A 15692-nucleotide genomic window follows, 5' to 3' on the forward strand; every position below is an offset into this window, starting at 1 on the left:
TTTTAATTTTAAATAAAATAAATACAATACCCGGATTTGAAAGTCAATAAATAAGTTCTTAGCGCTGTTGTTATTATTTATAATTAAAATAATGGGTAATAAAGTATAAATGCCAGTGACTGTTGTTTATTCTGCAGCCAATAGCTCTTACGAGTGATCGTTTTGATTCCGAACCATTAGCGCCCATACAAAAGACACAAAAGAAACAAAAACAAGATAAAATAAAATAAAAAAATACGATACAGTACTTTAGTGTCACGCTTCAATAGCACAAAGCCTTTTTCCTTGAAAGAGGATAAGAATTTTATTTCGTCTATTTATTTATTTTTTTTCTTCCCTACCAAATGGAAATCCACTCTAAGAAATTTGACCTGCATTTCATTTATTAACTTATTTATTTATTTCACAATTCTATTTCAAATCACCAGTTTATTACATAATTTAAGTCACCCAGTAAATCATCCGACGAAAATGTCATTTCCCACCCTCTTTCAAAGTTCGCGCGCAAACTTATTATTCTCCAAGAATTCCCAAGTTATATATTTACAAAGCACTTTGCATTTGAACAAATGATTAATTTCAGCCTTTTTTTTTTGTTTCAGGTGAGCATCAGCCGATATTTTATTTTCTATTCCAAAAATGCCGAAGATTATTTATTTTTTATTTTTTTACCTCTTGACTTGGAAACAAAAAAATAGATCATGAAAATAACAGCGGAGGGTAAAATAAATGAACAATATGCTAGCGAGATGCTAAAATATATTTATTTTGATGGAGGGTTAAGTTGTAAGTAAATGAATTTTTTTTTTCCACTAAATGAATTTCCAGTGGTTGAAAGCTCTTGAGTAAAATACCAAAAACACTCATGCATAAAGTAATAAAATTTATCCATACATATACATGTGATACAGCATACATTTATGAAAACACATGTTGTTGAAAAAATAACGCGTTGCTGGTGAGTAACGACGTCGCGTGTAATATCAATTTTAGCAAAAATGGGTTAATTGAATTGTCCTTTTACTGTTAGCATTCTCGAGCAAACATTTTAAACAATATTTCAGTGCTCTACGGTTTTAAATTTTTACCATAGAAACGTACATATTTTCACATCTCTGCCAAAATATAAAATACATGTCTAGTTTTTGTTGTCGTTTATAAAAAGTTTTTTTTTTTTCATTTTCACGGTAACAGAAAAATTTATTCTCTTGTAAAAATCATTTTTTAAATTTTCATAGAGAATTTTATGCACTGAAAATTTTTCAAAAGAATGTCAAATTTTTCCGTCAATTTAAAAATTTTTGGTTTTAGTAGAAGTCAGTTATGGGAAATTTCAATTTTTTTGAGGCTACTTGTGGCTTTGATAAAAAAAAATCACATTCAGTTTGAAAATGGGCGGGAAATAGCTAAAAATTTAATTGATCTCTAGTTCGGTTTTGCGCAAAAAGATGCAGAGCTACGAAGAGAAATAAATGGAACAGTGAAACAAAGAAAGGGTATAGAAGTGGATAGTGTGTGTCATACTATACTTTTCAATATCACGGCTCACAAATCTAACCTCCAACTCGTAAAGGAGCACGACAGTAAGAAATAAAGAAATGTGTTCCAAAATACATGTACGATTGCTATGACTACGACTGTGGGAACCTTTGGTATATATTCGAAGAATTTCACCACTGAAGCCGAAGCGTCTAACTCTTCTCTATACGTCCCATTGGTTTCCATTGGTTCGCCGCCTTTATTTTCAGCTCGCACTCCGTGCATTCAACGTTGCGTTGTAAAGAAAAGAAAACTACAGAATACGCTTCGCAGGACAAATCCCTTGATATATGGTCCGACAGTCGTATATGTACTTCCGGACGGAATCATCAATTTTATTTTTTGCCCCTTTTTTTTAATACTTTTTCGCGTTGATTATGTAGACCCTACAAGTCCATGAACAAAATTTATTACACAGACACAAATTTTTTGCCTCATTTTCATTCAAAGCAGATTTGGTCATCAGAAAATCTTTAAAGTACCTCTCAGATTTGTTCATTAAAATTTTAATTTTTTTTGGTAATGTAGTTTTTGAAATTTTGCGGTTGCTGAACATTACAAGGCAAATTGTTAAACTGAAGCGGCGTGTTTTAACAAAGCTGATTAGCAATTCACGCAGACAGCAGTTCACCGTAAAGTTTTATAACAAAAAAAGTTAAAATTCTAACATCCGGACTGAGGTTAAAAAAAAACAAAGTTAAAAAAAAAAAAAGAAACACAACTTTACCAGAATCCTGAGTCAGGAAAAATGCCCGAGGGTCGTAAAAAATATTTTTCTTTCTTCTTCAACGGTTTCATTGCTCGATGTTATTTTTTTTTCATCAACTAGTAAAATTTTTTCAGTTAACAATGCGGAGGTTAATTCCCTTGTAAATCAGACACTTGAGGACTATTAATTTCCGACAATTGCGGAAACTTTTTCGCATAATCTCATTAGAATACACAAGTTCAAGTGTAATTGTCGTAATTTAAAAGTTTTAGTGTCGGAATTTTTTCCCATGAGCATTTACGCCACACGAGTAATTGTTTAGTAAATTGAGTACGAAACAGGGGAGCTGCTCGACCAACGGATGATGTCCGAGTAGTTAGCACACGATCTCTCACTCATGGTCTCGGAAGGATTTGGGTCGAGAGAGAAAACGGTGTGTGGTTGGGTGGATGCGCATCGGCTCGTGTCAATTACCTTGATATCGGTGACACAGTAGCAATTGGATGTCGATGATCCTGTCCATCCATTCAGACTGCCTGTTCGTTCACCCTTGGGACACACACCCCACAATCATACGCTATAACCTGCCACACATGTACTGTCAAACTTTATAATCCGATCGAACATCAATGCCGCCCAACAAACAGCAGTCTTTTCATTTTTTTTCAATGTCTCTCCACAAAACATTTCATTTCAAGCCCGTCAAAAAAAATTCCAGTCTCCCTATTTGCCTCAATTATCTCATTATATAATCTGCAACGAACGCTGCTTCGAAATTGAACAAAAAAATTCAAGCCAATCCACTTTCTGAAATAAAAAAAGCTCTGAAATATTTCAAATGAATAAATGGAGGGCCATAAATAGCCGGATATTGAGCAATTGGAAATTGGCAACTGGAGTACACTTGGAAAAAAAAAGAAAAGGCTTAAGCCGAGAGACACTGATCCCTCTCTTTCACTTGACGTCAAACACACCCGGCGGATGTATACATGAGCCCACGGATAGTGTCACGGTGGATCTAGGTCGTCGAGCCAGCGAATCCAATCGAACCTAGACTTTAACGATAAGCCGGTGCACGGACGATGTTATCGACAGCTCACGTCCGTGGAAACACTGCTGATCGGTACCGTCAACACAAGTTACCAATACAAGTAGCCGTCCACCTACTGGGGCAGCGCCCCATCCGCAGAGTACATTATTTAGCGGCTGTATATACTCGGCTGTCGTTACCTTCACCGAAACCCAGCGTCTTGTATCCGTAGCCCAAGATAAAACCCTCTATCCAGATAAATACTATTTGATGCGAAAACCCACCCTGTTATAACAATAATAGTGAAAATAATATTAGTTTATCAGTTTTCCCACAGTAAGCTTTCTCGCTCAGAAGGGCTTTTATGTGTCATTTTATTATTCTCACGCCCGCGTTTAGGCATTACATAAAGCCTGCACGTATATCGAATATCATTTGGGGCGAAGGTGTCGTCTGAACGTCGAGAACAGTCCTGAGGATTGTCATCAAGTCTGTCGTCGAATATTTTAATACTTTTTTTTTCACCTCACCCATGCACATGCTCGCGTTTTCCACATCCTCTTGTGCCTCATTCCACTTACAAGGTTAGCAGGCGCAGTCACTGCTACTGCTACTGCGTGGGATCCTGACGGGAGAAAGAGAACAAGAAGAAGTATAGGATCCCAAGCACACCGAGCTACTCCCGGATGCATAATGCAGACCCTGGGGTCGCCCATCTGCCCCAACCTTCTCCCCAATCCTCCTGTCCCTGCTCCCGTTCTCTTACTTTCCTCACTCTGTACAGTTCCTTCCGCTCACACTCTCAGTAGAAACCACCAGTCCAACCTCACCTCGTGACCAGGCTGTGAACTAACACCACCGGCTTTACTAACTCATCCTACAGATATACCTCTAGCTCTTGTTCTGGTTCCCTTCCATCGCCACGGTGGCTTACGTGCTCTACATTTGCTTGTCCGCATGCCAGCATCACCGCCGACACTACCATCGTCTACCAGACACCAGCATCACCATCACTAAACTCAAATGTAACCCACGTTGTTCACTCTTTTCTTCATCCATCAGCCACTACCCCAACTCTTTTGCTTCCTGCTTCCTCACTTATACCCACTCGTACTCGCTCAACTATAAGTCACGGAATATGAAATTGGAAAGAGTTTAGACGACGAGTCATGAGAGATATCATGTCGATAAGAAAGGAATAACAAAAAGATGGTAAAGTTTGAGCATAAAGAGATTCAGATTTTCTTAAAAATAAACCCAAGACTTCTTGTCGGAGGATACTTGATGTATTCAAATGTAAAAAAACAGGAAAAGGGATAACGATGTCAGGACGAGGAAAATATTATTCCACGGATAAATGTTCGGATAGATATGCAGACATCTTTTTCGCTGACCTCGTTAGTTAATGGTCGGATTACAGCAATAAAAATAAAAGGAGAGTAAAATAAGTATCAAACAAATTCGATCGTTAATTTTTTTACGGCTTCATGAATACAAATACCTGTTTATTAATTAAAACAATATTTACTGGCGCGAAAATAAACATCAAAGTACGGAAAATTTCTACGCTGTTAATGGACTCTTTTAATGTCATTTTTCTAAGACCGGGGATTAATAGTTACAGTGTTTGTCAACAAACATGTTGTTGAGAAAGTAAATAAAGGCAGGAGAAAAAATGTAAGGAGAATTTAATGGATCCGAGAATATCGTCCGAGGCTTCGAGTGGTTTTATTCTATTAGCCAACACCATCAGTCTTTCGGATAGCATTTTCATGGTTGAAAGGTTGAAATCTCCTATGTACCGCAAGCCTCGAGTCCCGGCGCTCCTTCACCTACACTCTTGGTATTTCCCGTGTTCGTTTATACTTTAGTGAGCTCACTGGACAAGACAAATAGTCCTCTTCATCTTGCTACGCTTTTCTAAATTTCCTCGTACGTTACACAGTACTTCCTTTTTTTTTTATTTTTATTTTTATTTTTTTTTATCACAACTATTATTATTTCTACTTCCCTCGGACTTGGCAGTCGCCGCGATCCATTTATCCAATAGCCCAAAGCAGGGCTCACTAAAGTGCAACTTGTCCGATAAAATTACAACCGGCTATTCGGCTATCAAGACAACCATCTTAAGTAACAATATCCAGCACAAAAGCACAAAACTTTATTCTTTATATGACTCTTTATCGTTACAAATTTATCGACACAAATAATCCCGCAGACTGACTTTCGCCGCGATCACGTTTCACTCTTATCTTATCTCAATTACCGATGGCGGTTTTACCTCCTGCATTATGCACTCACACGTTCGCTGTAAGGCCATCACGTATCAAGAGAATCGGAAAAAAGTTGTTACGATCAGTTGCGTGTTCAGTCTACCACCTGCCAACAGAAATCTTGCCGATACTTTTTTTTTTAAATCCTCTATGCAGCCCACAAACAAACTTACGAGCATCATATGCTGCTTTATCGGCAACGTGCTTGTTACCATTATTCCCAAAAGACAACGTGTCTGACTACACATCGATCTCTACTACTACCTCTACTTTTACTGCACTCGTTTAATTCAACTTTATCTCAAACTTGCTCGCTCTCAAGTATTAACAGGAAGATAAATAAATAATCAGTTTGGCCGTTCAAAATTCCACTTTTAAAACTTATATACAAAACCAAAAATTTATTGGATGTATTGTCAAAATTTATTAACTTTCAATAAAAGACTTTCGTGTACTCAAAACGTGACGTCGCATTCGTGGTCTGGGAACTATTTATCACGATTATCGAATGCAAATTCATAAACCGCCAATTGAAATTCAAGTAACCATTCAATACAATTGGCGGTAATTTTAATGCAGAACAATTGAAAGCCAGGAATTTCTTGAAATTATCTAAGATGGGCGTAGATGTACGCGCGGTAGTAAATTTTCGACAAAGTTCTAGTCAGTAATCGTTGAATAATGGAACAGCGCTGATAATAGCCGGAGGACTAGTGTGAGCAGATATACGTATACATTTTGATGGGAAAGGCGCCTTTGGACTGGGTATGCACTATAAGGAATAAGAAACTCGACGGGAGGTACAAGGGTGTTAATCGCGGTGACTAAACTCAGGACACTTTATCTGACGGAAATCAGCGGGTCTGCCTTATCATCGGGCTACAAACTCTCCCATGATTATCCTCGGGCAGTATCCATATAAGCCGGACTACTCTACCAGTTCCTAATACACACAACATATATGTATATTAGACACACATGGGCATAGATATAGAGTACAGACACATGCCCACACACGTACATTATAGCAGACAAGAATTTACTGCAGTCATATACTATAAAATTACGTAGAGTTATCTGCCCTGTTTAAATTCCGGACACGTTTATTTTAGTAATTCATATTGACACAAACAATTGAAAATAATTGTAAAGCAATGTTTGGATTATGCATATAACCATCATAGCTAAACCATAGTGAACGTGTAGCGGTTAGTTTGTTTGACAATCTCAGTGATGTAGAGCGCGAAATTTAATTGAATGGGTAAAGCGCCATTGAAAGCAACCCCCGTCTCTGACGTAAAAATTTCTGAATCAAGATATAATTTTCAATATTTACGATACTGCGTTCGCATTAATTATTAAATACTCTGTGCTCACATAAATTGATTTAAAAATATTGTTAATTACAACCTAGTTGGCTAATACGATTTACCGAGAATTTTATCAGCATTGTGTACATTTTATTTAATATATTATAGATAGGATGTATAATGAATAATATGTAGCCTGGTGTAGACACGTGCAGGAGGTTGAGTAGGTTATACATGTGAAGAGGATGATGCATATCTCGTTGAATGCTTCAGCACGAACACGAAGGAATGAAGTGGTATGAGAAAAGAGGCCAAAGAGAAAGACCCTCTCTAAAGCGTCAAAGCATCGTTCCGGTCGTAGATTCCTCTATGATGCACTAGAGTTACTTTTACATAACTATATCGCTACTCCCACTGCTATTGCTACTGATACTGATACTGATACTGATACTGATACTCATATATTTACGTTACGCCAAATAGATAAAAAACTACAGGAATTATTTTCAGGCCATCTTTTATCAACTGAAAGGATTCATTGGATTGATTTAATTTTCCGCGATTATTATTCTCAATAAAATTGTGCATTTAGATAGTTCGAGTGTGTAATTACTAATTAGTAATTACTAAGCTTAAGAATAGACTTAATTAATTGCTTAGCTATCTGGGCAGTATGAAAATTAAATTTCGAATAAAAATTCTCAACAAAAAACTGTAAAAAAATTTCAAAGAGAATTTAACTCCGGAAGTTTTGGAAAATATTAATTATGAAAAAAACTCCGCAGAATATATTTCTATTAAAAAAGTTAAAACTCCGGTCCGAAGAGAATGCGGGTTGAGATAAAATTTGCGTCACTCCGAAATCACTCCTTAAAAAAAAATATCCCTATTTACTCCACATGCAGAGTGATTTTTTTTTCATGCTCTGGAAGTCCGAGTAACGAAATAAATTCGAATTGAAATAAAATCCGTATTTTCTCCTGATTTTGTACAGTGTATAGTAGCTTATATTTTTAAAATATTGGCTTTGTTGGACTCTGTGTGTTGAAAAATGCATTCAGCCACTACTACTATTCTAAAGATAATAGTGCATTGTAGTTGAGTTTTTTATATTTCCAGTATTTCTTTTCTTTTCAATTTGAAATCATACTTTCAGTACTGTACTCTTTCGTAATTGTCTATTTAAAATATTTTCTCGAGTAGTTTAATTATTTGAGCTTTTATTTTAAAATAAATTATGATGCTGATAATTATTATTCAACATTTAATATTCAAAAATTAAAAAAAAAAACGCTAACAAAGACCTGAAAAAATAATTAGTAAGAGAAATAAATGAATGTAATAAATAGTGACCTAAAACCTTGACGAAAGCTCGCATTTAAAAGTGCATTACGATATTCGCGAACAAGTACGAAGGTACTCGACCTTTTTCCCGTTATCTTAACTTCGACTCATACTACTCCGTCTGCCCTTATCTTTATCCACTTTGTAACTTGGTCACAAATTGCAAGTCGAATAATATCGCCCGTTCATTCGTCGGTTCCTTCACTCGCTTACTTTTAGACTCTGCACCTTGGAAAACTTTTAAATTCAACAACCACCTTGTTCCTAGATCCCGTGAGATCCCCCAATAACCGCGGCGAGTATGAATATTACATTGGCCTACCCGGCAAACAAATTGCATTTCATTCTCGAGTGGAAGATTGTTTAAAGCAGTCACGAAGAAAAATACTAACAATAAGCGACTGAAATTGTATTGCATTTCTATCCTGTTATATATATTTCTTACCTCTACCTCTATCTCCTTCCCAGTTATTTTTATTTTTTACTCAACATTTTTCCAATTTCTTTAAAATCCTTATGCGGTAAATTTTATATGAACTCTTGAAAGCCGTTGCAAGAAATTAAATATTCACTTTAATATTTTAGTCTTAAAAAAAAAAAAAACTTTACTGAATTTTTGATCAATATTTTGGTCATTATTAATATTATATTCAAGTTTTACGCGATTACTGACCTCATTTAATTTATACTAGCATTAATAAATTATAATAAATTATTATTATCATCATTTTTAATGAAAAGTTCGTAATTCAAGTCTCGATTCATTATCACAATGATTATTTTAGCTTTCGAACTTGGCTGATTTTCAACATACCAGCAGAATGTGGAAAAGGGATCAAGTAGAAAGAGAAAATGGGATCATTTCTCACGTATAAATTCTCTCTCATGTTCCGCGAATACTACTGCAACAACGTGTCTGCTTTTTTTTTTTTTGTTACACATTTTTTTTTATTTTAAACTCTTTTCAACAAAACTCGGCCGTCTCCCATGAGATTGAAAAAAAGAACTAGAGACTTGCATAGAGGCAAGTTTCTCAGATGACTTTAAAGCTCGGCAAACACGTCTCGTTGGACCTCCTCTAGTGAAAAGTACACCAGAAAAAAGAGAAATATATGTAAAAAAATTTTTAAAAAAAGAGGTTTAAAAAAAAATTAAAAATCGGTGTCACATAAGATGAAAAGGAGAATGAGAAAGAATAAAAAAATAAACTAAAGCAACTCATTTTCGCGGACAAACAGGCTTAAATTATTAAAGTGAGCTCTTTTTGGCGTTAATAATAGACAGGGCTCATGAAGGCAGTTTTCCACAACGGACGCGCTGAACGTTTGAATAATTTATAAAATTTGTGCAACTACACGAAACCCGCTTTGTTACATCATTTGTGTGTGTGTGTGTGTGTGTGTGTGTGTGTGTGTGTGTGTGTGTGTGTGACTATCATATAAAGTAACTCCATTGATCTTCTGCATTATTCCATCCTCTTGTTCTTCCTCTCTCCCTCAACAATTTTAAATATCTCACGTATTTCAATGATACTGAAACTCGATTTTCGTGTGCGAATGTGCGACTATTCGCAACCTTAGACAATATCACTTCAAGCTATCGTGGTTTTAAACTTCGTCGCGGGATTAACCGGAGATGGTGGAGCGTTCAGCAAAGTTTCTCCATCTCCAAAGATTATCCCTTCCTCTACTTCTTTACTCCCTTCTTCACTCGTCTCTTTTCTTCTTCGCTTACTTTGACTTCTAGCCCGGAGTGGATGCTGTTCTAGAGAAAAACTTTTAAACTTTTCTTACAACACAAAAAATTCTTCGTAAACAACTTTTTTTATTGCTCCTTATTTTTGCGATATCATTTTTTTTATTCACCATAACCATTATTGAACATTTTCCGATCAATTTCAACACTCGCGTTATCTTTATTATTAAATTTTATTTTTCAATAAATATTTTTAAACTGAGAAAATTACGATCCCACTTTCTTACAACTTTTCGTTTATTTTTCAAAAATTTCGGTCTACATCTGAACCTGATCTGATACTGAAATCCTCAAATTCAGAGCACCATATATTTTAGTGATTCACCATATTATCAACAAATAGATCACATGACAACTGAGACAAGGGTCAAGTAATTATAGAGCTTCCTAAATTATTAAGTCTTCATTATCAGATCATATGTAAGATGAAACATTAATCCACGAGCTAAATCTCTCAGAAAAAAAAATTTAATAAAAATAAAATTCATTGTTAATTGAAGAATTTTCAAAAATTTTCCATACTTGTATCAGAACAATTTGTCTTAGAGCTCAATAACAAATTTTCCCTCGTGAATTTCAACCGAATAATTTAGTATTCAAGTTGCAGTTACAATAGACAATTGAATTAAAAAAATGAGATATCAAATATTAAGTTACTGTGCATAAATAAATAGTTTGCCAAAGAGCAACATTGCCAGATATAATACAACCCAATGTATACAGCTGAAAACTCTGCTCATCAATTTTGAATATGCCTGTTCATTACAATTACCCTGCCCTATTAGATGATAATTAACAATGAATAATGCATTAAATGATTGAGTAGTCCTCGGAGAATGGAGAACTGTAACTTAAAACCGCCGAGCAGAGTACAATAACATCATTAACAATGTACAAACTTTAATTTTTCCACGTCTTACATCCCTTTAACAATGCAAATATTTTCTTTCCCAGCTCTATTCAACTCGGTAAATAATAAAAAAAAAAAAAAAAAGGGAAAATGTAAATAAAATAAAATTCAGATCTACAGCTTCATTATCCGCGCGTACTTGGAATATATTTAAACATTTTATTTGAAAAGTTTAAAGAAGACATATTGTGGAAGTGAATATAATGCCGCGAGCTCAACAGCCGGAAACGTTTCTCCATATTCTCTTTTTGCGTTACATTGAAAAGCCATTATGCGGATCCTTTTCCATTTACTCTGCGGTAGCCTGCCTACACAACGCCTTCAAAAATGTATCCATATATATTTCAATATTTTACAATTCTACTCATTTTTAGTGAAAAAACATTTAGAAAAAAACTCGAGAATTATACTCGCAGGGAATGAAATATTAAATTTTTTTTTAACTTCGCGAAATAAATTACCGTGACGTATTATCGTATCTTCCGATTGAAATGTGATATGTTCATTAGAATTAACGTTAACTTTTAGTCACAGAAAATTATTTTCCAACGTACGGTAAAACATTTTTTTTTTTAATGCATTTTTTTTGCCACTGAAAATTTTTTGAAATAAAAAAGACATTTTACAATTCCTTTGAAAATTTTTCGCGGTCGTGGGATCGTGAATGCTGCGGTAATTTTGAACGGAAAATTTTCTCCTCATGTAATAAAAAAAATAATAATTAGTTAACGACTTAAGATGACAATGTTATTATTGTATTCAAAAAGAATAAAACTTCAACAAGTAGTCGGTATTGAAATAGCCTCAAAAACCGAGACGACTTGGTATCTGTGATTGTTGAAGCAAGTTGTTAAAGTTACTATTCAAGTACTACCCACCGAATCCAATGGGCTGCTGGTGCACTTTAGTCCAACACTTTTCATCGAGTTTTATTCCTATTCATTAAACATCCACTTTTCAACATCTCTCCTTCCCGTTTCCTCTTCTTACTTTCCTCCTATCCCTCATCACTTCTATGTCCCGTGTAGTGGCTGTGCCAAAAGTTTGTAACAATTTAAAGAGGCAAAATACGCCAGACTAAGCTCGACATTTCTTAGGTAATTAAACTTTTACGAAACACTATAAGAACGACAGTCAGTCTTCTCTTCTCGTCTTCTTCTTTGTATAAGAAAAAGTACCACGGAGAAAAAAATATATATATATTTCAAAGTTTTTTCTTAATTATATATATATATTTTTTTATATCTGTCACACTTACTTGCACAATTCTGCTGCAGAAGACGACAATTTAATATATAAATAAAACTAACAAAGTACATTAGTAGAAATAAATTAATAAAATAAAAGTTTAATTATAACATTAACATCTTGGATTTTTTTTCTGTTTAAAGTTTAATTAAAATTTTATTTCTGCTCGAATTTAATTTTCCATCGTATTTAAATTCAGTTAATTAAAATCGATGCTTTTTATTTTTTTAGGCTCTAGGTAAATTATTTTTTTTTGTTTTAAATATATCATATTAATATGAACATTACTTTCAGTGTACTTATATATATTATAAATAGTCTATAGAGTAATATTGAAATTCAAGCATTTAGTTTTCCCTCTGGATGTTATTTAGCGGGAAGCTCAGGAAAATGCACAGAATATTTCGTAATTACAAATCTCATTAAAATCGCAAGCATGATCTGCAGAGAAGCCATTAGCGAAAAAGCTTTCCCCGTGTTATTTTAACCGTCATCTATTTTATTATATATATGGAATACATACATATTTGTATAAATTGATAATCATAATTCCGGACATGACATTAAATTGAATTTCCAACAATGGAATCGTGTTACAACTACTGGCTTTTCTAAATTATCATATTAAATCACCGAAAAGCTAGAAAATTTTCGATTGAGTGAAAAAAACCATGGGTTGATATTCGAAGCCGAATAAATTCCATTGCTCTTTTTATTTTCATATCATAGTTCCTTTTTTTCCTTCCTTCAACCCTAGACAGCATCACCCGGCTCTGTCTCTCCTTTATCAGCTCTGAAACTCACAATCTACGAGAAAGTCAGACCGAAGTGAGTTACTAAGTCTTTTACGTTGCACTTTACAGTCTTCCGAAGGTAAAATTTAGTTTTCACGACAAGTTCTCCTCTTTCATCGTCATTTGCCGCAGGAAAAAAAGTATGATGTTAAGGTTAGCTGTAGAATGGGGCAAAAAAGTGAATCACTGAGCCAAGCTTTATATTTTTTTTTTTTTTTGCGAAGGTAAGAGTAAGGGCTCAGGTTATTACAAAGCTCTATGTAGAATTTCTTCAAGAGCTTTGTCACTCTCATTTCCTTGCCAACGAAAAATAAAATAAATAATACGAGTATCGAATAAAAAATGAAAAAAAATTTAAGATTGCTTTTGGCATATTGTTTCACTCTGCTGGAGACTAGAAATTTTATGGCAACACTTGTTCTTCTTTGTCTCTTCTCTTTATTCTTGGGTTTTCTGTTTTCCCACCCGAAAGGACCAACAGCAAGTGAATTTAAAAATATAGATTCGAAATTCAAGAATACGAGGATGAAATACTATCAATATAATTCGATAATTCAACGGCAGAATACAATCTCATATTTTCTGCTCTTACTAACATATATATAGCTCTCCTTCAATATACTTAAGTATATCCCGGGAGTTTTATGAACATTTGCATCTTTTCCTCGCATCCTTTTGTGTACATAAGAATGCGATGAAAAAGTGCTTTCCGTATTTCGTATGCGAAAGTTCATGAAAATACATGGACTCTCACATGCACACATGCTTCGCTCGCTTCGCAATATTCTTATCTTAACTTATTTGCCTTTGCGTTCACTTATAAAAACGTAACTACACTTGAGTTTTGGCGTTTTCCATCATCATACACTCAGCGTCCCGCGATTATAATCTTCTTCCATGAATTTTCAAGAACAGCCAAAGCACTTTTGTTAAAATAACGAAGACTGTTGTGTCAAGAGCTAAAACGTGCACAAAATCCGTTAGAAAATTTGTCACATAAATTTTTAGATCATACTACGAATTTTTACAAATATATATGTAGATACATAAATATCTGTGCTGTAGTCGCGAAAAAAAAATCTCATAAAAAAATCCAATGAAATAGCGAAAAACATAAAGAAAGTGAGTGATACTCGAAATGAGTTAGAGCTTATGAATATTTTTTTAAATCTTAAAAAAAAATATAGCACTCGAGCTCGTTAGTCGAAATATTATTGCACGTGCGGGAAATTCAAATTTCGCCGTTGAAGAAAAAATGAGAATAAGGGCCAACGGAAAAGGAAAAGATTAAAAAAAGAAGAAAGAGAAAACTGGCCGAGTCGGAAAATAAAATCAAACATGATTTGGAATGCTGAGACGAGCATCAATACAGAGGAACAACTTTAACGAAAAGTGGCCGAAGTTGAGTAAAATTTATAAAAAACGAAAAAAGATAACTGGAACAGTCCGATGTAAAGAGCAACCTTCTTACAAGTTCTTTATAGCTTATATTTCTTTGAAAGTGAAACACTTTTCGTTATTACCAATATACTATCGGGGTTATAAAAAATAATAATAACAATAATGATGATGAAATAAAAAATAAATAAAAATATAAAAGCCAATGTCGATTTCCAATGATCAACTTCCTTTGGTTCGAAAAGCCTCGTACCTATTTCTTCTTCTTCCTCTTTCTCTTTTCTTCCTCTTATACTTTATAACCTTATTATTTCTTAATTTTTTTTCTTTATTTCGCCTTCTCCGAGCATTTTCTTTCTTCATAAAATCGATCTGCGGCGATGATGGCGTCTCGTATAAGCTTAAACTTTCATCAGATTACCCAACTTTGCACTCCATAAATACTTTTAGATACTCAAAGAATCATCTCATAAATGTTTTAAAAAGTTTTTTCCTCTTATATAATCCCCCCAGTGACAACAAAGGCTCGTGTAGTTATAAAATATAAAAAAATCCCTCCATACAATAAATTTAAAATTAACATTCCCTTGATTCCGCGGAAACAAAACTAAATTATGAGTTACACAATCAGTAAAAAATGAATAGAAACAAACAAACAAACAACTTGGATTAACTTTGAACAAGGAAAAAACTCAATGTCCTCGGATTTTTTTTCCCATTGCAGAGCTTGCCACAGACTCCAGCCGGAGGCGTGGGTGGAAAGGGACTGGGAAGTGGATGTGGCGCCGGCACAGGTCCTGGAATGGTCAACGGTGCAGCCGTCGACCATCAGGACGTTCGGGACGGCGTCGCCATAAACACGGAACACGTAAGTGCCCTCTTCCTCTTAACAGAGAAATCCCTATTCGCAGTCTTTTACGGTCAGAACATTCCCAAGTACAACACCGGTACAGCTCTAGAGCGTCTTTGTTCTCCTTGAATATTCATTGTGACCGGGGGCTTCCGGAAATTACCAACGATACCAACTAGAGATTTTATGTCATTTGCTAACCAGCCATTTAACCATTTACATTTACTTTTATATTTATATTTACATTCTCTTTAACGCTTTATCTCTTGAATTTATTCGTAACACTACACTCTAAATATTTACTATTTCTTTTAAATAAATGCCCGAGGTTTTTTTTACTCCCGCATTTTACTTTGACTTCGAGGTCTTGAAATATTGGAATTCCGGACCAAAGTTCTTAATAAAAAAAAATATAAAAGGGAAGCTTATAGTTTGAATATTTAAATAAAATGGAAATAAAAATAAGAAAAATTTTGTTTGCTTTTGAAATGGCTATTGAACGTATTCGGAGTTAAATCCTCCGGGAATGTGA

The 15692-nt window shown here is 34.5% G+C and overlaps 1 protein-coding gene across 1 annotated transcript in view; it reads left to right on the forward strand.

The window, feature by feature from the left end:
* Positions 1–15692, forward strand: part of LOC103578377 (uncharacterized) — a 158142-nt gene that overhangs the window by 123715 nt on the left and 18735 nt on the right. The window contains exon 5 of the mRNA XM_053741581.1: positions 15035–15178. Within this exon, the coding sequence (XP_053597556.1) occupies positions 15035–15178 (144 nt within the window). The remainder of the gene's footprint in view (positions 1–15034; positions 15179–15692) is intronic.

Source organism: Microplitis demolitor, chromosome 8 (assembly GCF_026212275.2).
Source record: "Microplitis demolitor isolate Queensland-Clemson2020A chromosome 8, iyMicDemo2.1a, whole genome shotgun sequence".
Classification (NCBI taxonomy): Eukaryota; Metazoa; Arthropoda; class Insecta; order Hymenoptera; family Braconidae; genus Microplitis; species Microplitis demolitor.